Raw genomic sequence first — 25,249 nt, 5'->3', positions numbered from 1 at the left:
AACAGGTTATGGAAATGTTTTGTTATCTTTTATATTGCAATAAATATCTGTAATGCTGGCACACTGCTGTGTGAAGTTAAATTATAATCTCCTTGCTGTAGTCTTGAAGCATGGTAACTGCAAAAGAAGTACTATCCTCATAAAGTATTCTATCATTTATAGTTTCCATTTACCCACCACATTGATACAACACACGCTTTATCTGCTACAAGATCAGCTTAACATGTCTCTTCTGAAAGCATTTACTAGAATGTAATATACAAAGACTACATCATGCTTTCATGTACCAAATTGCTCTGCTGATCAGTGAAACTAGTTAGCCTGATGGGAGGTTTCTATTTTGATCTCTCTCTATGCCTGTCTTTTGTGGGTTTAGCTCCTTGCTTACCTGCTTGGGATTAATAGTTGGTCCTCTCCTAATGGCAAAGCAATCTGAAACTTTTCCAGAAGCTTAAAGTATTGTGACATATAAATTTTAGGGAACTTGCTCTTCTTCAAAAGGAATTTTTCCACATCTGAACGCTTTACAATTCCCTTAGGGTATTTAGAAGAGCCTTCCACTTTCACCATCAGTATCTTTAAAAAAAAAGTGAAAAAATTCAGGTGTACATTCATCATTAGATGAAAGTTTCAGAGGTTAGAAATTCTGAATGCATATAATAAATTTTGAGAGTGTTTCTAGATCAACATCTCAACAAGGGTCTCACTTAAGCAGTCAGTCTGCTCCTCTTCCATTCCATCTCCATATCCACTCACTTTTCTCTGCTATCTGTACCTAGCATTCAATTTCTTCCCCCTTCTTGCAGCCTTTAGCCCAAAGTTTCAGCTTTCATCCCAACTGGTGGCAACATATTGCAGGTTTACCTCGCATTCACAGGGTTTTTCTATTCTACATGCATTCTTGGTTCCATTGCAGTTTAAATAGTATTGGACATTACAATGTAAGAACAGACAAGCAATGACACCGTCAGTTGTCCAGAAAGCAATAGAAATAGAAAGAATCAGGTAAAAAATGTGGGCCTTGAGAAAATTCTAGACCATAGAACATTAAAGAAAAGGTGAAGAAGGAACACTGATAAGTTACAGTGGCTTTAGACAGTGGAAATTGTACCATAAATGTATACAGAAGGAGTGTTTAGTCTGACCTGTGCCATGATTTTACACAGCCACTTTGGATCTACGAAATAGAGGTCTCTTAGCTGTAGTGCTGGGTCTTGGAAATGAAGGAGGACACCTGCACAAAGAATACTATAATTAGCAATGCATTGCTCAAGATCAACATTAAGCAAAGTAAGCACTCCATGATGGGCTGTTTTTATTATATGACTTGACATAAACAGTTTGAATAATAAATACAGCTATATTTATGTCATTATCTCAGTACAGTGTAGTGCAAACACAGCTTGCTCAGCTTTACCTTTATCTTCAGACTTTTTGTTAGATTTTTAATCTGACTTGCATTTTTGTGGGGTTTATTATTTAATCTTAGGAAATCAGTACTGCACTGAGACAAGCTGTTACATGTGTTCCTCTAATCGCTATTCTAACTATTGGAGCAATTACATCCTTTTTCAGCAACTATGCTGCCTAATCAGCAGTAGAATATTTCAAGGAGGGGTAAGAGAGAGGAAGAGATACAAACTGTTATAATGCTGATCCTTCATGTCATGGAATTCCCTTCCTAACAAAGTGGTTTAACAAACTAATGTTACCCAAGCTTAGACACTTCAGCTTACCATTTTGTGGCAACCTTGTGAAAAAATTAAAAATGTGTACAGATCTGTCAGCTGCAGATTTACAACAAAGTGTTAAACACACTTTGAAGAGAATTTTTTTACCTGATTCATTCAGAAAGTGAATTGCATGAGGGAGTTCATTTTCATCCAGCTGTAACTGGCCTTCTTGTACCAGTTCCAGCAAGCGTTTCTGATCAATTACAGGAAATTCCACTGGGACGTTTTTACGTTCCAGCAGAATTCTCTTTTCCAGCTCCAGGTAGCTGTCAGGAATTAGCTGACCAACCACCGGTTGATCTCTGATCTGTAAAATTAGGAATAATAATCTTAAATGCATTAATTTACTCATGTGAAATGAACAAAATAAAACTAAGGTATAAAGTGTATGTCTACTCAATAGTAGCAGAAAAGAACAAGAACACTCATTTATTGACTAACATGGCTTCTGAAAGGTAGATGCAGTTATTCTTTAAGAATTATAATGTCTTTCTATAAGTAAATACTCAGAGAAGAAAATATTTCCATATTACTCGTACATAAAAAATAATAAGGTCTCTCAGAAGATGTTATTTCCAAGAGAAGCTTTGGTTCAAAGTAAAAGGAAAACATTCACTGTATAAGCAGATGATGCATCTTCTAAAACGAAACACAAAATAATAAAAACACCCTATACTCCTTGTAATATGTAATATCTCTAGCCATGTCTTTAGGTGAACCTGGGGGAAGAGAGTAGTAGCTCAATTAAAAGTCTCCACTGCTGGCAGTCAGTGGACAAGAGAAGAGAATGAAATAAATTTAGGCACATGAGTGATGCAAATGAGTGCTTTGTGCTTATTTCCTGAGCCTCCATTCCTTCCTGCAAACACCCTTTGATATTTGGTAATCACTAGTACCCGGTCAGGCTTTCCTTTCTCCATGTGTGCTGACCTACTAACTTTTTTAAGGAAATGGGAAACAACTTTCCCAATATTTACAAACTGGCTTCTTAACTGTAATCTTTCTCTCACCAATGCACTGTGATGTTTTTAATGTGTCAAAAATATAATTGGTACCTTGTGCAGATGAAATTAGTACCTTGTGTAATTTCAAAGACTTCAGAGTACTTGATGACAATGCTGAATACCAAACTCACTTTGTTTAACCTCTAAGCAAATACCTTGTAACATTCCTTCTACAAACTACCTACATAATTTATGGTAATTATCTCATTTCCTTCAGGCCACCTTACATCTGTGTAGAAGTTTAAACATCAGTTTAAGTCATAGTCTCAAGAGATGTAGACATTAAAGGAACAAGATTTTTCAAAAAGCAGAACTTCTCTTGAGTGTTGAGTAAGTATGGTGAGACACAGAGCCACAAAAAAACCACCAGCTTTATTCATGCCTACTGGATGTATGAGGAGATGAGTTAACCCATTTCACTTGAGGAGGGCACCCCCTTGCCATTTAGATCTGGTTAGCTGTTCCTTGCACTGTGGAATGAACTTAGGGAGATTTTGGATCTGGCTAAGCTGCTAAATCGTGAGAGAAATGAGAGTGGTGTGTACACTTTAACTTATTTGTAATACCACTGGTGTGAGACTAGTCATAAATACATCATTTGCTCTATAAAATCTTCCAAGCAGTCATTCAAAAGAAATTTGGGTTCTGGTTTGATTTATGAAGTTCTGCCATTAAGTAGCACAGAACATCACCTTTTATTTTTAATGTATTATGACATAATACTGTTGTTGTGTAAATGAAAAAAAAAAGTATATTCTTTTTGTTACAGATAAGATCCTGTCTTTTTATGAGCTTCATGCCTGGGCTGGTGTCTTCACTCACACTTAGGGTTTCATGCAGTGGCTAAAGACAGAGCAGAGAATGAGCTGGCATGATTTTGGAGCCAGCAGAATTACAAGTGCAGTGACACCCAGGAGGATTACTCAGTCCACAGGATATTCTTTTCCTGCTTTAATTCACTTTCCTCTTTATAGAAATAGCTTCATGCTATGTAAAATGAAATCAGTAAATGGGAAATCAGCTGGTTTTCACAAACAACAATATCTTATTTCCTGTCCCCTGAAATCTTGCAATATTTACTGTGATCATATGATGCTTCCCACGAAACCAAGGTTTTAATTTAATTTCTTTGTAAGACAAAGATGGATCATTTTTAATTAAATATTTGATCTATGGCCCTAGTGCTTGAAAACAGAAATTAGCTGGGATTTTTTGGGAAGAAAATAAAATTAAAACAAAACTGGTTATTTTCCTTCACTATTTTGCTGCGAGTAACATTTGATAGAAGGCAAGACGACTTTGCTATCACACAGAAATTTATTTAATTATGTATTAATGTTCAAAAATGTATTCACTAAAGTAAAACAAGGATGTTTTCAACATTAAAAACAGCGTGTAGCTTACCTTGAAGTGAAGACTCTCCTTTATAATGATTTTCCGAAGTCTGATAATGGAATCAGATTCTTCTGTAGCATTGACAAAGTGGTAATCCTGGATTGCTGGGAAGCCTCGCTTGTTCAGCAGCTCTCTAGTAATTTTACTCATGCAGGCCCTACGTTGCATTTCATCAGAAACATCCAAATGAGTGCCAACAAGAATGACAGGGGATGTTGATGCTCGAGCCTGTTAGTGGGATCCATACTGTTAATTAACTCAATAGAGAATGTTGATTTTAGTGTTTCATATTCACACAAAAGAGAGCAATTTAGTCAAACATTTAGCGAGCCATTGATTTTAAAATGGAAATATAAAAAAATCAGCTTTTTCTAAAAGGAAGGAATGTACATCTGGATTTCTTTCTTTGTAGATTAACACTATTGGCAGTAAAACAGAGGGACATTATTTGCTAAGAACATCCAGCAAAATGGAAAAGCCAAAAGAAATGGTACTTTGCTAGCTGTCATTGGAACAGGGCAGCAGTGAAACATCAGCAAGTATTGCATAGCAAAGGAGAACACATCAGAAGTGGTTTTCATCAACACCGAACTGCTTGCAACACTGTGTCCTGTATCACTGCTCAAGGTGTAGAGTGAAAATGACAAGTTCTTTAATAGGATCAGTAAACAAACTCTTTATGTGAGTGTATTGCCCAGTCATGGCTAAAAATCCTACAAAAAGAAAAGACAAGTAATGCCCACTCACTATGGAATGGCTCCATAGATAGAGATAAATACTTAGAAAAAATGACAAATATACAGGCAGATTCTCAGGTCAATTCTCTACCATAGTTGTGGAATCATTCCTATTAGTAATAGGATACTAAGCATGCACTTAATAGCATGATTTCAAACCTGTACCTAGTCAGTTTTAAATTAGTCTAATTCTGATTTCCCCAAAATCATAGTGCTATAAAAGTTTAACTCATTAAATTTAATACTACTCCTTTCTTATTTCTATCAGTAAATTAAAAATATTGCCAGAATAAAAAAAACTGCTCTTTTGCACATCACTTTGTACAATTTTAAGTCAAAAATGATGCCGATCATGTCTTTTTATATCTAAAAATATTTCCATATCCAAAACATGATGTATTTCAGCTCTTGTTTAGTACTATTCTTACCTTCTGAAGAATTTTTTTCTTCTTCTCCTATATAAATATTTATGGTTAATTTGCTGTTCACCTACAGCTCCCTGGAAAGGAGAATTCCATTCTGTATGTCTTACCTTGATGTTAAAAAGCCATGGCTTCATAGCATCCACCTCTGCTTGTCCTTTGCTGAGATCATAAACAGCAAGATATAAAGCCCTCTGGGTCATGAAATGAGGATGGGTACTGTAGAACTCTTCTTGTCCTAATGATCAAAAATGTCCATTGTTTAGTACTTCCTCAACTGAACATCTTCAGATCACAAAAAGGCAGAGGAACACATGTCCCCAGACCATGAGTTCACAAATGAAATAATGTTTGCAGAAGTTTACATAAATTGACAGGAAACCATAATAACTATGAATTTTAGGAAGGCACTCTGTGGTAGCTTATTGATTGAAGTGTAATGTTAAAACACATATATTGGTTTCATACCAAGTGTTAAGATTTAACTGGATAAATATGGTTGCTGCATAGGCAACTTAAAAGGTTGTGATTTTTTTGAAACTCCAATACTGAATTTCTTCCTCACTCTTTCCGTCTACCTTTCCTTTCTCCTATACTTTCAGCAACTTCAAAATAAATTCACATAATTAAGCATTTAAAATTACAACTAAAGCTGGACATCCAGCTTGAATGGCACTGGTTTGTGCTTATGCATTGTGATAGATTGTATTTAAATGATGATAAACCTCTGCTTAAAATTAACTTTTCTACAGCCCCAAATAGCCCTGGATTTTAGAAGTGCTTCTGTAGTCACCCAAACTTAGAAAGCTTTCCAGAAACACAAGGTTCAAAGACTCATTCTAAGTGTTTTGTTGTCTGTGACCTTACAAACCTGTGACACTGCAGAGTCTAGATAGACCTGGACTACAAAAGGGAGAAACCGAGTTGAATGAAAGATTCTTCTGGTGATTACAAGCAGTTTCTTACTATTCTGAAATTATTATTCTGAAGTATTATAGTTGAAATGAGTGCTCAAAACACATTTGGTGATAATAAATTCCTGAGGCTTTCTATTAAGTTTGAGGGATTAGCTGTTAATTTACAGAATTCACTAATTTTTAAGTGGTCATTGGACTTCTGGTGTGTGTTTGTGATTCTACTGTCTCCAGTTTGAATTACCAGAGGCTGACTCTAAGAATAAGTAATGCATTAAAGTGTTAGAAAAGACAATAGTAAAGGAAAATAAACTCAGGAAATACCTCCAAAGTCCCACACATTTAGTATAAGTTCCTTCTTCATTTTGCCTTTCCCTTGAATGATCCAGTCTTTCACATCAATGCCTACTGTAGCTTTTGGAGAGCACAGTTCTGTTCGTTTGCTTTTCATTAGCTGTTGTAGCAGGGTAGTTTTCCCACTGCCAGTGTTTCCAACAATCATGAGCTTCATTCTGTTATAAGGCACAGCCTTCTTCAGTCGTTGTTGAAGAAATCTGGTAGAAAAAAGTTTGCAAAACTCACAGAAGTGTAAAACAGAGAAAAAGACCAACAGAACTCAAGAACAAAGAAAAATCTAGAACTATACCATTTTCTTCAGATTTTCAGTATCTTGGTATTGATATTATTGTTCTGTTAATTGTCTACTCTCATTTCTGATTTGAAAGCTAAAATTTAATTCAGAGTATGTTTTTGTTTTGTAATTGTCCCAAAATTGTGCTCTGTGCAGTGCATGGGGGAACACAATAATACACATATTACAAATAATTGGTAAGCACCATTTATTGCACAGTTTATAGAAGCATCAAATTCAAGAGGTAACACTAGTATGGTCTTTTCAAAACAGCATGGTATTTTCTCAATGCTTACTGCAAATCCCAAGAAAGCAAACCAGGAATACTCAAGAACAACCAGGCAACAAACCTGATAATGTCTCTGGCTTTGTATCCCACATGCTTGAAGTCTAAATTAAGATGGAGTCCTTCCAAAGGAAGATCCCAGACTTTGGACAGTCTTCCCATTTCATCAGGAAAGAATCTCAAATCAGGATTATGACTTACATCCAGAGAAGTCAAGTTCTCTAGAAAGCCAATCTGAGGAGGAATCTAAATAGAAAAACATTTAATGAGCAATTAAATAAAAAAAAAATGAGGACCATTTATATATTAATTACTTAACAGAATTAGGTATTATTTTTACTTCTGTAGTTCATTTTTTAATAAACAGGTCTAATGTCCCACAGTAAGAGAAAAAGACCTTCTAAGTAATTCAGTATACAAATTGATTATATGACACATTCCAGGCAGAAAGGCTGAATATAGTGATTTTCCTTCACAGACAGTACTATTGTCACTCACGTACCATTTCACTAATACAGTGTACAATGGTATGAGAGGTGACACGAAAATCAAATGAACATTGAAAAATTGCATTCAACTGAAAAGCAAATACATTCACTTTCAGTAGAATCTTACACTTTACCTCCTTTAACTTGTTGTGGGAGAGGTGTAGCTTTTCTAGCCTAGACCATGCAGATGCCTTTTCACTCAAGTCCAAGACATCTATTTGATTATGATTAAATAACAGCTCCCTTAAATTTAGTGATTTCCAGTGCATGGGTCCAGGCAGGCTTTCAATCTTGTTTTGGCTTAAATCTACTGATCGCAAACTAAAAACACAAAAACAATAAAAAGAGAGAAGTTAGCAAATGAAAATATAAAACCAGCTTAGCTGGAACCAAAGCTGTATTAATTTTTAATAAGCAAGTGGATTAGCTATCAGAAGAGATGGTTTTCTGACTGAAATCCAAATACAAGGAGATATTTTTGCAAACACATGTATGTGCAGAAAATACACAGTTCACCCACACCTATTGGACAAAAATGCTGTTTATGTTACTATTAAACATGAAGCACACAAAAATGCATACAAGACCTTTTTGATTTGTCTGAGCTGGGAGATGCAGAACCTGAAAACTGCATTTTTTTCAACAAAAACATTAACATGTTAGCATACTGAAATTGTGCAATATCATATTAATTTCATTAATAGAAATTCCCAAATCCATGGATCTGCATTCTCTATGGTGCCATTAGCACTCACATCTCCCCACACCTACTGGATCACCCCTTCCAAGCACTCCTCCCACAATCTCATTCTAGTTATGTTAAGGTCAGCAACTTCTATAAAAAAAGCAGAAGTCCTATTTTCACATAAGTAATGCTTTGAAGGTATAGCAAAATAAATGTCACATGCATCTTTATCACAACTCATTCTAGAGGAAGTGTTTTTCTTTGAGAATAAGTATCTCATGTTATTTGGGAAGTGAAAAACTAATCTCAGTAGTCTTGTGCAGTAGTCTTCAGAACTCAAATAGGAAAAATCGGTAACTTTTTTTTGTTGGTTCCAAGGAAATACGAAATTAATTCTAGTATTCTCATCAAGAATTGTCAACTTCAGCTGTCAAGGAATATATTTTCAACAACAGTAGTTTGAATCTGAGGAACAGATTTTTTTCAGAATCGTGAAGGAAATGTGACTAATTTGTCCTCAGTTTAAAAACTATCAAGTTCTGGATTTAAACAGGGAGGATTCCCTGAAAAATCAGTAAAACATGCATAATTTTCTGCTTAACAACAATTTTCTCCTCAGATTCTTTATCAAGAACTTGACATTAGCATCAATGAATAATAGAGTAACTTACTGTGGTAGAAGAAGAATTGCTTCTGGAACACTAGTAAAACAATTCTGGGATAGTTTTAAACTTGTTATGCTGGATGACAAGTCAGGTATTTTTTCTAGAGCAGAAAAAGAGGTTAATCTTATGATTTTTAAGAATGGTTTAAATTATTTTGAAGACTGGAGTTTAGACAGACTAAAAGGTCAGTCTACCATTTTAATACAAAGGTATCACCTAACAAAGGCAGAGTTCAAAACGTGTTTTTTAAAGCTTATTGTAAACTAAACTCTCAAAATTAATTAATATATTGGCTTTTAACGAATTATATATTGTTATCCTTCATCTCCTGGTGGCATTAAACACCAAAATAATCTTACTTACACTTCACTGTACTGCAAGTATACAAAAGATTCCCATGTGACCTAGGATTTGTTGGGTTCATTCATTCTTATAGAAATGAGTCTAATTGTTCAGCAGAGTTTAATGGAATTCTAAGAGTTACCTTCTGAAATAATGTGACAATAATTTCTAAATGGAAGATTTTATGTATTGAAAAAAGAATCAATTCTAACAGTAACTTAGGAACTCTCACAGTATCATTGAAAATCTAATCTGTATAATTTTTAATTTGCATAAATAAAGTGATTTTGACACGTTTGCAAAAAATATGCTAAACCACTGACACACACCCTGGATGGACTCAATTCAGCTCCTTAACACTGGGTTTTAGTGAAGGGGATCTGCCCTGTGCTACCTGAGCTTTCTGCACAAGGTTTAAAGTTAAAACACAGGAGCTATAGAAGACCTCCTTTTCTGGACCAGAAGTTGTAAACCCAGGGAGATGATTCAGGGCATCTTAAATGACACCTGCATGCAGGCAACTGAACCAAATATTCTCTCTTGTTCTGAAGATAATGCTGGATATATATTATAGTATGGTAAATATTTAATCATAACATCATTTAGGTTGGAAAAGACCTCTAAGACATTGTGTCCAACCACTCACCCTGCACTGCGAAGTCCACCACTAAAGGCCTCACCATACATATCCTTTAAACACCTCCAGAGATGGTGACACAACCACTTCTCTGTGCAACCTATTCCAGTGCTTCTTTCAGTGAAGCAATTTTCTCTAATACACAATCTAACCTCTCCATGCTCAACTTGAGGCCATTTTCTCTTGACCTATTGCCTGTTCCTTGGGAGAAGGGACCAACCCCCACCTGGCTGCAGCCTCCTTTCAGGCAGTTGCAGAGAGTGCTAAGGTTCCCCCTGATGCTCCCATCAGACTTGTGCTCCAGACCCTTCACCAGCTCCTCTGCCCTTCTCTGGATTCACTCCAGCACCTCAATGTTTTTCTTGCAGTGAGAGCCCAAAACTGAACACAGGATTTGAGGTGTGGCCTCATCAGTTCTGAATACAGAGGGACAATCACTACCCTCATCCTGCTGGACACACTATTGCTGGTACAAGCCAGGATGCATCTATGTATTACAGAAAAGTATTAAACCTGTATTAGTACTAGATTTGCAAGCTTAATCTGAGTTATTTTCCCTTCTTTGAACCTTCCTCAACAGTGTGTACAGTCTCAAGTATACTCAATCATTTTTACAGCATCCACTCCAAATGTAGGAACAAGATGAGTTAGGTGAGTCAGATCAAATGACTGGAAGCATACTCCATGCTTCAATGATCAAAAGCTGATGCTTAGGAAACTGTATAAACAAGGACAAGTACATGTGGCATTACTCTTTTCTGTTCTCCCATAACTCCAAATGTTTGTGGCAAAGGAATTTTGTGACTTGGAATAGTTTCTAGAAGGTGAATCCTATTTTCACAGATACTTACCAAGAACATTCATCCTGGCATTGAATTGCTCCAGTTTTGTACAGCCCATGAAGACTTTCTCATCAAGGGATGAAATACTGTTCTTACTAATGTTTAAAATTTTCAGGTCTTTCAAGCATAGGGGTGAACATAAGCATGAAATTTTGTTTCTATGATAACAACAAGAAAAAAGACAATCCGTGTTTTATTAATAAACTATCAGGTAAAAGGTGAAAGTAGTGTTGATCTGACAAAGTCATCCTTACACCAGTAAACCAAAAAAAAAAAACCAACTTTATCTACATAAAGACTGACCAATCAGCAAAAACACTAGTACATGTGGCAATATGGAATAACATGACTGATATTAAAATCAGTTTAATTAATTTAGAGACCTAGTGTCAAAGTGTATTGCAAGGTTTAATTTTCTGATTACATACTGGAGCTCAATCCCACACAGAGAGGATTGTTGCATTTGTGAGAGGTTCTATGTACTAAAAATATGTATTTGCAATATCCTAATTACAGAATTATTAACAATGTAAAAATCTTTTAAAAATGGATTTCTCTATGGAATACAATTCAGGATGAGTATATAATTTTACACAATGTATCCTGGGGAGAATAAGACTAGAAAGAGGAAGAGAAAGATCCTGAAAATACAGAGATAAAAGATCCATCCACTGTTTTGCCAAGGTGGCATTACTAACAAAGTTCACCATCTCACTTAGCATGAACAGTAGGAAATGAATGAGTCTCTGCAGTTTACAGAGCTATCCCCAAGTGCACTCTTTAGAATTCCACATAGGTATGAATTACCTCACTAAGAAATATGATAGTAATGTAAAGTTTGCCAGATAGCTGGCAAACAAAAAGCTACATGTTTTGTTTGTCATTTAAAACATGCTTATACCAATACCTAAAATTACATTACTACTACTTCCAGAACAGCTTTTATGCATATGAAATACAGTAGAAACTGTATTGTGTATACAGAAAACCTAGTTGAATATGTCAGACTACACAGCCCTGTAGATTCATAGTATGCTAACAGAAAGAAACTGAACTACAACATATTTACTATATTAATGGAGCAGCAATACTATTAGATTCTATCAATGTCCAAATCATTCTCATGTCTTGTACTTTGCAATCCAACTACAAAAATTTTAGCAATCTGCACATTAGGAAGACAACGTCAGTGTTTCACCGGTGATGAGATAATCCTTTCCATGCTACAAGAGTCTTTGTTCTGCATGACAAATCTATTGTTTCCTATTATGTTTGTTATACTGAAGTCCATTTACTCATGCTACTCACCCTTCCAGCAAGAGCTGCTCCAGATTTTCAGCAACACTTGTAAGAAATTCAGGAATGCTCACCAGCTGATTGTATGAAAGGTTAAGTTGCTTTAGGGTTGGACATCTGAGGCATGGATCCAAAGCAAAGGAAGGTCCAATGTCATTTCGTGAGATATCAAGATTTGCAATACAATTCATTTTCAGTAAGTGAGTTGGGAAAGAATTAAATCGGTTACTGTGCAAATCCAAGTAAGTCAAGCATTTCAAGTTCTGAAAGAAAAGGATAACTTGTTTGTAAAAAGTTAAAAGAAAATACGAATTTATATGTTTGTAACTGAATTATATTTTTATACATATGATTCATTTATTTATATTTATCTTGCATGGAAAAGTAGCAGAAAATAGCAATTATACCAATGTAACCTATAATATTTATATGAAAAAATAAAGGGCATTATTAAAAAACAATTAGCTCCATTTAATAAAATTTAAGATATCAGTTCCCTGCGGTTCTCTGTTCCATTGCCATTATTATCCAACTTAGTATCACACCTCTTAAAGCAGTTCTCTGCAGTAAATGACTTAAAACAAACCCATGAAACCATTTTTATTTCTAATGAACATGAATCCACTGAATGAAAGTTAAGTAAATATATGAGGCACACCAAAACATACATCCTTATTCTTGAGTAATACTGCTATGGATACATTATTACAATATATATGGATTACATTATTAGAGATCAACACTGTATTTTAACTGATTTCAACTTTTGTTACATAAAATTATTCAGACTTACTTCACACAGTTGTTCTGGAATGTTTGTAAGAGCATTTTGGTGGAGCTCCAGTTTCTCAAGGTGTTCCAAATGACTAGTTAAGCAGCTATTCTGGCTGACGGCATCAATGTTTTCCAGCTCATTTGATGAAAGATCTAGTGATTTAATATATTCTTTCTCTGAGATCAATGAAGAAAGACTGTCTGATGGTTTTATATGTGATGACAATTTTGAGATGCCTTCTATTAAAACAAAAATGTGAAAATACCATGATTTCAGTTATTGCTTAAGTAAAATTACCATCATTTAGCTTGGGATCTAAAGATGCAGAATGGAGTGAATGTTTGCATACTGGTTAAGATCCAAATCCAGGAAGAATTCTATTAAGACACACAAATTTATAAGACAGTGGGGAAGGGGAAGAGGTGAATGTTTATGAACTGCACAACAGAAGGAGCTTTTTAAAGGTAATAAGGGCATTTATGAAATTCCGTTGCCTACATAAATTATTTGTGAAACCCAAGAAATAAAACCCTTATATATGCATTACTTGTACTTCACTATAATATTTCCAAAATGTATCCTCCTCTTCAAAATATAATCTGTCTCAAATCTTTGCATGCTATACTTGTGAAAGCATTAAGGATGCAAAATATGTCATATACCTTAAATTGTATAATTTACTTACTGGAGGATTCATCTGAGAGCAAGAATTTTCGTCTTTGTTTTGTTAATGGTTCATAATCTGAGCCAGGTCCCTGCAAAATACAAGAGTAACATCATAATGTTCTGAAATCATCCAAATTCACTAAAACTCTTTTTATTGTGATTTCTTTTTACCTGAGCTTAAAGGGAGAAGACAAAAAAACTATACACTTGAACTCAAAGTACCAATAGGTCACATTTTTATGAAACATTGATCCATACAATATGAAAGATGGTAGATTTAAGGCACAGTGGAAGTAGTGCATTTCTGGCAACCCAGAATGACTTTCACTGGGGTGCAGTAATAGGATGGAGCAGAGTATTACAAAACATAACTTTCTCTAGAAAAGCCAGTCTCTCCAGTTTCCCTTTACAGCCAATGAAAAGAGACAGACTCCTTCCTGAGCAGCAATTTGTCATCTTATGTGTTGTTAGGGAATCAGTCTCTCTCCATTGATCAATACTGAAGATCAGCTTCACTAAGGGGAAGTTAAGTCTTTGTGAATGCCCATAATCCCTGTATTTCCATTTGAACACTAGATGGGAAATTTGAACACTTCAAAAGGGTGTCTGCTTTTTAGCGATCATACATTTTTGCTGACATTAACTCTTCCATACAATGCACCACAACAGAAGTAAACACTAAATGGCAAATGTGAGACAAAGCCCATATGGCTACATGACCTTTCCTAACACTTGATTATTAACAATTTTGGAGTAGGCTATGTAGATGGACTTAAAAACCTGGAATGAACATGGATCTGACTTACCACAGAGTAGGAATGTCGCAGCAAAGTAGGAGAACTTCTCTGACATGCCATTTCCCTGCAATATAAATCAGCAACTGCAATGGAATTGGACTTCTTCTTTGTAAAAAGCGAACCTTCACTTCCTTGAACAGAGGAACAGAAATAGATAAGAAAATGTATTTAAAAATAAGGCTCAGAATTCAACTGCAATATAACTGCTGACATACAAAGAAGAGGTGCATTAATACTGGCAGGATCTCATTGATCAATTCTATGTGCAATAGGCCAAGTGTGTTTTAGAGTAGAGGGGCCATACTCACCTGACATTCTTCAAGTAGGACCTGATTGTAGGACCTGCACTTATGAGTTATGATACAAAACTTCCATTGGGTTGGGATTAATTTGCATGTTTCATAGCCCATCTTTCTGCTACTTCAGCATAAATAAATTTTTGAAATAGAAAAGGATTGAATTTCAATAGATAAATCTGCACTCTCACATTTATTGAGAATGAAATATCAAATGCCACTCTGGATTTGGTGATTTAGGAGACATTTTGTGTCATTACCTGGAGACACTTGATGTTCCTCTTCTCAAAGTTACTTTCAAAACTTCTAAAATCACTCCTACATTTTTTCTACATGGGGTAAATCTAGACTTACAGAAATTAAAAATGGTGCTGAATGATATAAGGAAAATAATAAAGCAGAATAAAAATTTCCTTAGGATTCTCTCATTCAAAAATTCAAATCCTTCATCTGTGATGATTTTAAGTAACCAGCTGCTCTAAAAGAGTGCAACATTTGAACATGTTAAAAATTAAGGCTATTTTCATTATTAAGTTGCTGGTATTATAGACAGAAATGCTGTTTTCCTATAAATTAAAGGCATTCAAATGTCCTGGCTACAAAGAATTGTGTTGGGCTGAACATAAACCTGCCATTTACACTTTCTGATCAATTAGTTATCTTTGGGATAGGGCTTGTTTCACCTACTTTATTTGTTAATAACAGAGTCCTCTATACAAGATCTGGTTGTAAGAACTTAATTTACAAACTACCCAGGAAGCAGATGGGTTTCTAGATCACAATATACCTGACTTCATGATGAGACAAACTGGGCTCTTGAAGTTCTTCCTTTTTGTCAAAGACTATAAAGGCAGCTCAGAAACAGATAGAAAAAGTTAAAATCTAAATTCAGTTGTAAGAGTCTTACTCTTTCTCTCTACAAAAAAACTGAAAACATGACAAACTAATTATAAATGTATAGCTGAATAAAATTCTTCAAGGTCTTAGTTTTGTAGATGAAGCACATACTCTCCACAAACTGTTTTCCAATGTTATTCCAAACAAAATTTTAGATAGAAGCTTTTTCATCATGGGAGGCATTAAATCTCAAATACAAATAAACTGACTTATGAAACAGTCTATCCATAGTACATTAGATTTGGATTATAAAAAGAAAAACAAAACAAAATTAAAAAACAATTACCTTCACTATCAATGTCATCACTTAAAGGAAAAATACTGTCCACTAATGGGTCAGGTATGAAACTCCAATCATAGTTTCTATCCACTCCATCTTCAGACAAGTTTGGATCAGAGGAATATCTTGATCTATCCTCTGAAATGTTTTTCATCTGGAATTTGAGCACCATCCTTGCCAGTGCAGATCCTGCATCTGTGTGTACAAGAAATGGAAAAGATAAAATAATCTCCAAGAAATCTAAGTAGCTTCAACAAAATAACAGAAAACTTGATTTAATTTCAAGTTTTGCCAAACTTTCTATAGGAAGATAAATGCTATGAAGAGATTCTCAACTGATAGTCTTCACCCAAAACACATTTATAGTATCATCAAAAGATACTGACACATTTTGTACAGCAATTTTTATATATACTCACTCTGTTTTCTTGTTTGAGTAAGTTTATCTGGAAACAAAGGAATGAGCCAAGAAGGCTCTAATCTGCCAAAACCAAATCCTCCAAGACATATGCTGCTGTTGGTGACATCAAGGCTAAGCTTCTTCAAGAGCAAGCTGATGATTTGGCTATCTCCTTTCTTTATACAGATGGCCAAAGCACTCCGAACATCCTGCTCTCGAGCACCATTGGCTAATAACAACTCCACCAATTTAGGATTATTTCCTTTCTCACAAACCTAATAGAGAAAAAATTAAAACAAACCAAGAATATGAAGCATTCAAGTAACAGCTCAGACTATATTAAGATGCTTGTCTCAAATTCAGAGTGACTTTATTTTAAGGATTGTGTCTCTTTCTCAATTACACAATTCCTCACTCCTTGGAGGATATGCCTGCCTAAGACTTCTGAGTACCAATTCCCACTTTCATGAAGGCTTTGCCCAAATGTATCAAATGCTTTAGAATCTGCAGTTGTAATTTTTGTCACGAGTGCACACAATTTTCAGGCAGAAATGAATGGTAATTTATCTAGTTTGGTTATTGTATGTGGTCTAGTGCAACTCCATTTATTTATCTGTTTAGTGGAAAATAGAAACTTGAGGGTTATCATCTGGATATTTAACAGGCAACAATAGTCTCAAGTCTCATCAGTCTCGTCAAGCCTTGCCTAATGATAGTGAGCTCAGCTCTACTGGTTTTAACTACCTGTAAAGAGGGTGTAGCCAGGTAGAGATCACCTACTTCTCCCAGGCAACCAGTGACAGGACAAGAGGAAATGGCCTCAAGCTGCTTCAGGGTAGGTTCAGGTTGGACATCAGGAAGAATGTCTTCACTAACAGGGTGGTTAAGCATTGAAACTCTAAGTGGTGCAGTCCCCATCCCTGGAAGTGTCCAAGAAACAACTGGATGTGGCACCTGGTGCTCTGGCTTAGCTGACAAGGTGATGTTCAGCCAAATTTAGACTTCACAATCATGGAAGTCTTTTCCAAACTTTATGCTTCTATGGTTCAGTCAGCTCCTCCTAATCTCCAAGCCTGCATTGCTACACAGACCAGTGTTGATTGTGAACATTAAAAACATTTTCTAGAATACTTTCAGTTACTTCAGTATGTCCACTGTGGTGTGCTAACCCTGATTTGCCTACCTCACACTCTATGAATGGATGGTCAGTTCCAAACCCAGCTGTGCTTCATCACCCAGACAATTCTACCAGCAGAACTGAACACTTCCTAATTCTCTTCAGGCAGTATTGGTTGGGTTCTCTCAGACTATTTAAAACTGTGACACTAAACCAAAATAAAGAAGTGTTTATGCATATCACTTAAAAAAATAATTAAATTTAAGGTGGTCACAGTTAGCAAGAAGCACTTGTGGGCCTGTGGTTGCAGCCTCTCTCTTCTCTGTTCTGCCAAATAAATATTTACATGATAACAAAAATTAACCCAAAAGCACAAACTTTTAAGCAATAAAATAGTACATATAATTCCATGTGTTACCTGATAGATCAAAGAATTAGTTTTTGTCTTCTTATTAATATCAGCTCCCAGTAGAAGTAAACATTCAGCCATAATACTATTGCACTCCATACATGCTTTTTCCAGCATTGTATGTTTTAAATCATCATTTTCAGCTATTTTAGCAAAACATTTACAACACAGGCTTTGAAACTGAATGGAAAAGACAAAGAATAAAAGTTAGGACAAAAAAGCACCAACATTTTTCAGCTGTGGAACTGTCACAGAAAGAAGATACCTGTTGATTTCGCTGGTCAGTGAAACACATAGACATCTGGTAGAAAATGACTGTGTCAAATGATTCATTTACCAGCAGCTTTGCAAAACAAGGTGACAAACCAAGAATTGCCAAGATTGCATGAAATCCCTAAGAACAAAATGAAAACATTGAAAGAAGTACAGTGTTAAAAACTGTCACTTAAAAACAGGTCAGGCAACAAAATCCAATTTCAACCAAAAGATTCGTGCTTTAATTTTTCTGTCTTACTTTTAAACATGCAATAGTTAACAAATAGGAGAAGTTTGGGAGAGAAGGAGAAATAGTAGGTGTCTCTGCTTATACAGCTGTAGTTTCATGCTTGTTTAGCTGACCCACTTAAATAGATATTAACTAACAGTTTGAAAAGTCAAATATGCACCATAATATCTGACAACGTCCTGCCTGCCAGTGACAAATGTACTTGTGATTTCCTGAAAATGTAAAGAGGAAACAATCTCCTTCTAAGGATATGGAAGAAGATACAACCCCTGTTCCAGTGTATTGCTCTGTAATCCCTGAATTTGAAAAGAACTTTAGACTAAATGAAAAAATTATCAGGTGTATCTAAAACTAAGAAGAAATAAAAAATTATCCCATGATTCTGCAAGTAAAGTTCACCTAGAAGAGTGAACTGGGTAAATTATGGCCTCTGTCCAAATCCAATTGAAACTAAATCACTTAAAGTAACTTCCTTATTCCAGCATGTTATTTTTATTTCTCTCTACATTGGTTGCTAAGCTAAATGTGGCAAGCCTGGGGGAAAAACAACAGAAAAGAAGGGAGGCTGTACATGTGATATTTTCATATTCATCTGAAAGAGAAATACAGAAACTCTCACAGAAAGCTGATGTCACATACACACTCTATTCCATTAGAAAAATGAAACTTGTAACAAACAGGGAAAACTTCTGAAGCAGAGGAAAAGGAACTTTACACAAGGATTAAATGTGTGTTTACAGACTAAGAACTTTCCTTCCATATACAAATGTGGGTCCAAAATCATAGTATTCCAGTAATATCTTTTCTTAAATACAGCATTCCTACACTAAGTTCATTCCTGGTGACAAGGCTGGAAACTAAGTTATCTTCTGTGACTTCTCAAAGAAGGGCAATAGTACTCCAATGATGGCTGCTTCATGAAATGGTTACAGATTGACAGATGGATCATGACTGAGAAATTTGTTCTAGTTTGCAGATCTCAGAAGCTTTAGATAAACACTTAACCTATGCTTACACATTCTGGATTGAATATATGCCTCCAAGAAAAACACCTCTACAATAACTGTCTCAGTTTAATTACAAAGGTTTATACTAATGTAGTAATTTCAATAAAATCAAAATCAAGTAAGTCAAATATGGAATTATTTTTCAAATATAACTATATTAAAATGATATTCTATGGTTTTGAGCTTTGTTTTCATCTTCATAGACAGAAATGACACATACATGCATCTGGATTTCAGTGACTTCTTTAAATCGTCGCAGAGTGGAAACCAGAACTGCTGACAGGACATGCATAGTTGCAATACACAAACTCTTCCGCGTAATCAAAGAGCGTAGAAGACTCAAACCCAAACATTGAATGTCTAGAAGAAAAATAAATATCATTCAGAAACGGATCATTCAGACATTCTGAGTGGAATAAACCCATGATTTAAGTAGTCTTTTAGTAACATCCATAACTTGCAGAAGCTATTACAGGGCCAGGCAAACTACAATGGGGTGAATCTGAGGACTGTGCAGTTGCAGCCTTCTCTTGCCATGCAACCTACATCACATCCAGCACTAAAGAGAGCAACAGATCTCTTACAAACCCTCCTACCATGCCATTCTCACACTCTGCTGAGAAAACACCTTCCCTACCTTGTTCATCTGGATACATCTGTAAGGTGTGAAGCACAGTGTCAGTGGCTCCTTGCTGGGTTAAAATTTCTAGGGCACCAGTGCACTCAGCTACAGCACCAAGCAGTTTTAATCCACACTTCTGAATGCTAGGGTTTCCAATAAACTAATTGAGAAAGGAAAATAAAATCAGATAAACATTGCTCTGCTTACAATGGCAACAGAAGAGTTGCTTGTTCTTAAAGCTTGTCTGTAAGAAGTGAAAGTTGTTCTTAAGTATGTGAAATTACAGCTGATGTGACAATAAATAACAACAACCACAATTCCAAAAATATTTTCTTATCAACTACTAGTTTCAGCTACTCATAACTTCCCCAGATTTTCATCTTTGATTCTGAAAATATTCCCTAGCTGCTTTTCTGATGAAAAATTGGAGTTTTTTCCCTCAAATTCTCACTGATAAGTTTACACAACTTTTCTAAGTCAAGCAGAGGGAGAAAACATACTTCCATTGTGGTTACAAAGGTGTGTTTGTTTTTGGTTTTTCTGAGAACTGGTACAAGTGACAAACATGCTGGTAACCGAAAAAGTATGAAAAGAAAAAGATATGAAGCAAATATACCTGATACCACCCCCTACTTTTAGCAGAGGAAAACTAGATGAGGCCTAGATCTGAGAGTGTCACAGCCATCACAAATCTACAAAATCTGCAAAATCATTTCAGTGGAGTTATGCCTATCTTCCTCCTTATTCTGTCTCTAGTTTTAATTAAATGTGTGAATTTCTAGCCTTCTGGCTGATATATGGTGTGGAATCCCAACCACAAACCAGCTGCATTGGAAAATGCAATCAGGATGATCACAAAATACTGAAGACCTTCAGAAGCAAAAATTATTTTACCTCCTTTGTTAACTTCTATATATGATATCTTTGGGACAAGATGCCCTTTAGACAGTCTAGAACTATTTCACTGATACATTACTTGCTCTGAATTTATAATAAATGTAAGTGACATAAATTTCCTTGACTGAATCTGTTTGGCAAGCTTAAAATTCCTGAGAGGGACTTCTAAAAAATTAGGAATTGCTACATTTTGATTGTGATCATGTGAACCTTGAAAATCTTGCAGAGATTGGATTCTTCTGAAGGCCATGAAGTTAAACATTTCTGATCACTAGGATTTAAGGTTAATTTGCTGTGCAAAGTTCTCATTCCTTTGCAGAGGCTGAGTCTTCTTCAGCCTCTCATTTTTCAATTTCTCCTTCAAGGCACTCTGATCATTCCATTTTACAGGGTCTAGAAAAACTTGAACAGTGAAAAGAATGCAGACAACTGAGCTGTCCACTCAGTTCTATGTCTAGCTGAGGAGTAGGCACAAGGACACTTTTTATATACACACTAGCCTGTTTTAAGAAAAAAGAAATACCAAATAAACTGTATCCTTGAAAAAAACCCTAGTTTTTAAAAAAATAAATATCCCTTGGAAATGCTGTATAAAGAATCACCTAATACACTCCAGAAAAGAAGAAACCCTAAAACATTAATGAAACTTGGGAGTTAAGATTAATTCTATAAAAATCAGTCAGAAAATCAAAGCAGAACTAAAACTTATAAATGATTCACCCTTTCTAGCGTAAAATAATGACAACATTTATTAGGATAAAGGCTTAGCTATACCCTGTTTAAAGCGTTGAGCACCAATGAGTGAGTTCCCTCCAACAGACACTGGCTTTTAATGACTTTTCCTGTAAGTGCAAAAGCAGCATCTCCCACATCTCTGGAAGAACCATTCTGGTGTTCATTCTTTGTATCTGCAACAATGGAAAACAACCTTCCTCAGAATAGCAGATTTCATATTCTTCCCACCATTAACCCAATAATACAATCTAACAGTCAAATGAACACTGAGGTGACTCAGCATATTTCAGATCTTATGGCACTTTCAGAACACTGTATTGCAGAGACTGGAATCCCTCCAGATTTACGTTGCAACGTGAGTACATTGTGTTTGAAAGGAAAATTTCACCACATATTTGCTCACTGCTTACTATGAAAATACAAAATCATGCCAAAGAATCTGTTCTAAGGTACATTGCAGTACAATACTTTTTTGAGCTATGGAGTTTCCTGATACCTACTTCAGAAAGCCTCTTCCTGCTGGTAAGAGACACCATAGAGAAGCTATAAAGTATTTGTTCTTGCTCACTTGGCAGCACATCATAGCACAAATTTTACACACAGATGACATTAAGTGGAATGTGAGCATATACAAAAAAAAAGGGAAAGGTCTTTCAGATTTACTCTTGTAGCTTTTGACACTTGCAGCCAAGTGCCACTACAGAAAGCACCCAAAGATCCTTTCAAAGTCACTTCAGCATTCATATTTATTATGATTACTATTTTTCCCATGAATTACTTTTTTATTCTCTAATTAACCTGGAAGTTCCAACATCTAGTTGATTCTCTGTTTCATAACACCTTAGAAGGGCTTCATTTCCAGGATACTGGCAAGAAAAATGCCTTGCCTCCATTTTAGAACACATATATCAAGTCTAAATCTTGCTTTTCATTGAAAAAAGAAGAAAGTATTAGGTTTATTACTCAAATAATAGAAGGAAACTGAAAACCTGCAATCAGTCTGCATATCAATCAGGTTACTATTTTCAGAGTTATTTGTTTAGTAAACGTTTAGCTAAAACTGCTGAGAGATACTTGCAAAAGGTTGTTCTGAAAAAAATCAGTACCCCATGTCTGTACTCCTATACTCAATATCAGAGGAAAAAAGCAGAATATACAGCAGTACATGGACAAAAAGAGTTAACGCTTTTCCAAAATTCTACTAAAGGCATAAAACTAATAAAGAACATTTTTCCTTCCTCTGGATTGCTGATTAAGAGGGGTTATTTTGGAAAGGAATTTCTAAACTAGTCTGTTTGGTTTCTTCTTTTTGATAGAAAATAGTATATAACTGTATATTTTATATCTTTAAATATAAAGATCACTGTCCAGTTTTACATTTCTTCCAATAAATACTATCAAAACAATTGCATTTTGTGGTACAACAATGTTCATGTCATTATCATGGTTTGCTCTTACTTAAAGGGAATTGATGATGCAAATCACAATGACACTGATAACTCCACATTCATTCCTGGAATTCCTTAGAAGTAATGGAGCTAATTCTTCGCTGATGAAATCAAGGGGAAATCAGCAGTGATAATTTTGGTCTGTTACCTTCAATACCTCAAATATTTTCTCTTATTTTGTATGTTCCTAAAGACTTACAGCTGCTCTCTATGTACAGAACTACAATAACTTTTTAAAGTCCCATTAAAGCTTATCTCATTAGATAAGAAAAACTAAAACCCAGCTGTCTGTATCTGATTTGGTGTATGCCTTTGGATAACTTACTGGGCATCATGAAGTGTAAGAGGACTCGAAGTGCTTCCAGTTGTACAGAGAGTGATTTTTCATGTTTCCTCATGGCTTTTACAACTTCTGATACAGCTACTGTCATTACGTCCAGATGAGGGAAACTAAAAATAATTTTTATAAAACAAATAAAAATAATGCATTTCTAAATTTTACACATATTTGTCCTTAATTAACACAGTGTGATAACCCTTCGGAACACTAAATCTGAAACATAAATTAAACTGTTGTACTTTTCTTCATTATAGCAAATTATTTTCATGCCATTCCATTAATTCAGTCTACATAAATAATTGCATCCCAGTCAAGAAAGTAGTATTAACAAAATGCTATTTTAATGATCAGAGGTAATTTTGTGGGAAATTTCTTATCTCTCAATGGAATTCAGGAGGGGAGCAATTGCCTATTAGAATCTCACTGCTCAAGAACCATGAAAGGAAAAATGTGCAGCTCCCTACACACACCCACTTGGGCATTTGACTACAGGACTTACAAAATTCCATGTCTTAAACAGGGCTGTCAGTCTGTGGTCAATTTTACCACCAGTCAACAACTTAAATGTAATCACTCATGGCACAGAATCTCAAAACCCCTCACCATGGAAGTGGACATGCATTTTTAATATTATTACCTTCCTTCGAAAACATGATTCAGAATCCTGCAGGCACTTTCAACCACTTCAGGGGAATGTGGATGTTTCCTCATTATTTCCAAAACATTCATATGTATGCCTTTTGCCAGGAGTGTCCTCCTAATACTTACTAAAACACAAAATAGCAAGCATCCTATAAGTATATCTTTCTTTCTTTTTTCCCTTCTTTTTTTTCAATGTTTTGCCTCATGAAACAGACATAATAGCATAAATTAAAACAGCAAATAATTTGAGCTGAAGCTGACTTCTGCTTGCATAGCTTAATCAAACACATAATTTCTGACTATCAAAGAAGTTTCTATACATCTGCTTTACATAGGTAAAGTTAACATATGGGAAGGAGAGTGTATAGCCTTACTTATATTTTCAGAAATGTTTATTCTTAAACTTTTTTCTTGTAATTGCATTCTATGATCATGTAGGAAAGCTAGAGCTTAAAACTTCAAAAAACCTTCTAACTTGCAAAATTACACTTTAAAAATTAGCTTGTATTTATTCATTCTATTTACTTCATCAGTTCATTTCTTGTAAATCCAAATATCCAAGCACATGTTTTACCTATAACTGTAACCAATAAAAATTAGAGTACTATTAAAATTATCATAGTAACTACCACCAAATCTTGTTACTTGCAGTTCAGTACAACCATTTCAGATGGTTTGTTCAAGTAATTCAAGCATTATGCCAGGTTTTACTAAGCTGCTTCTTTATGCCTATTTCTGCTGTAAGCACATTCATTCAGGGAAAAAAAGATAAAAAGGAAGAAAAACTTCCTTTAGATTTTCAAAAGGAATCAGAGGCCCACTTGTCAGTAACATGTTATGAAAGAAAGTAGCTGGTATATGACGATAGTATGCATATATTTATGAGATCTATTTCTCAGTATAGATACAGATTGATCTCATAAATAATTATAAAACCTTTTCTGCGTTAAGTTTTATGTACTTGGATGGCTCAATGAACTGGTGATAAAACAATGCTTTCTCACCTAGAGAATGGTAATTAACTGCTAGGACTTTTCTTCCTATCTAGCCAGTGGTTTTCAATGTGCAGTCTGCAAACCACTTGAGGTCCATAACCATTTCAAAGGATTCTGTGAAAGTTATCTAATAAAAGCAGGCCAACTGTCAGTAGGCTTAAATACTCTACTCAGGGGTCCACATCTCCACTGAAAAATTTTGAGGGGGTCTGTAAATTGAAAACAGTTAGGAAACCATGTTAGGGACATGATCAGGAGTAAAGCAATCTTGAAAACTGTCATGCACATGCTTAAGTTTCTACATAATTTGATCCACTGAAGTCAACAGGACTGTGTTAAGCAAG

At 35.2% G+C, this 25,249-nt stretch overlaps 1 protein-coding gene across 2 annotated transcripts in view; it reads right to left on the bottom strand.

Annotated features, from left to right (window-relative positions):
* Positions 1-25,249, bottom strand: part of LRRK2 (leucine rich repeat kinase 2) — a 63,074-nt gene that overhangs the window by 17,983 nt on the left and 19,842 nt on the right. The window contains exons 1-24 of one of the 2 annotated variants that reach the window (XM_056510835.1): positions 24,915-24,985; positions 23,906-24,035; positions 23,254-23,378; positions 21,520-21,653; positions 19,864-20,008; positions 19,447-19,586; positions 17,980-18,108; positions 17,724-17,894; positions 16,208-16,463; positions 15,795-15,983; positions 14,325-14,446; positions 13,538-13,607; positions 12,871-13,091; positions 12,090-12,340; positions 10,791-10,939; positions 8,967-9,060; positions 7,745-7,931; positions 7,187-7,368; positions 6,530-6,759; positions 5,402-5,529; positions 4,142-4,360; positions 1,839-2,040; positions 1,146-1,234; positions 389-576 (exon numbers count right to left, since the gene is read on the bottom strand). In XM_056510835.1, the coding sequence (XP_056366810.1) occupies positions 389-576; positions 1,146-1,234; positions 1,839-2,040; positions 4,142-4,360; positions 5,402-5,529; positions 6,530-6,759; positions 7,187-7,368; positions 7,745-7,931; positions 8,967-9,060; positions 10,791-10,939; positions 12,090-12,340; positions 12,871-13,091; positions 13,538-13,607; positions 14,325-14,446; positions 15,795-15,983; positions 16,208-16,463; positions 17,724-17,894; positions 17,980-18,108; positions 19,447-19,586; positions 19,864-20,008; positions 21,520-21,653; positions 23,254-23,378; positions 23,906-23,997 (3,713 nt within the window). In that variant the 5' untranslated portion in view covers positions 23,998-24,035; positions 24,915-24,985. Of the gene's footprint in view, positions 1-388; positions 577-1,145; positions 1,235-1,838; positions 2,041-4,141; positions 4,361-5,401; positions 5,530-6,529; positions 6,760-7,186; positions 7,369-7,744; positions 7,932-8,966; positions 9,061-10,790; positions 10,940-12,089; positions 12,341-12,870; positions 13,092-13,537; positions 13,608-14,324; positions 14,447-15,794; positions 15,984-16,207; positions 16,464-17,723; positions 17,895-17,979; positions 18,109-19,446; positions 19,587-19,863; positions 20,009-21,519; positions 21,654-23,253; positions 23,379-23,905; positions 24,036-24,914; positions 24,986-25,249 lie in introns of those variants that run through there. The other variant, XM_056510827.1, reaches the window with a different exon arrangement.

This window comes from Oenanthe melanoleuca, chromosome 1A (genome assembly GCF_029582105.1).
Source record: "Oenanthe melanoleuca isolate GR-GAL-2019-014 chromosome 1A, OMel1.0, whole genome shotgun sequence".
NCBI classification, from domain to species: domain Eukaryota; kingdom Metazoa; phylum Chordata; class Aves; order Passeriformes; family Muscicapidae; genus Oenanthe; species Oenanthe melanoleuca.
Note: the sequence above shows the minus strand (reverse complement) of the source record. Positions and strands in the feature narration are given on the sequence as shown.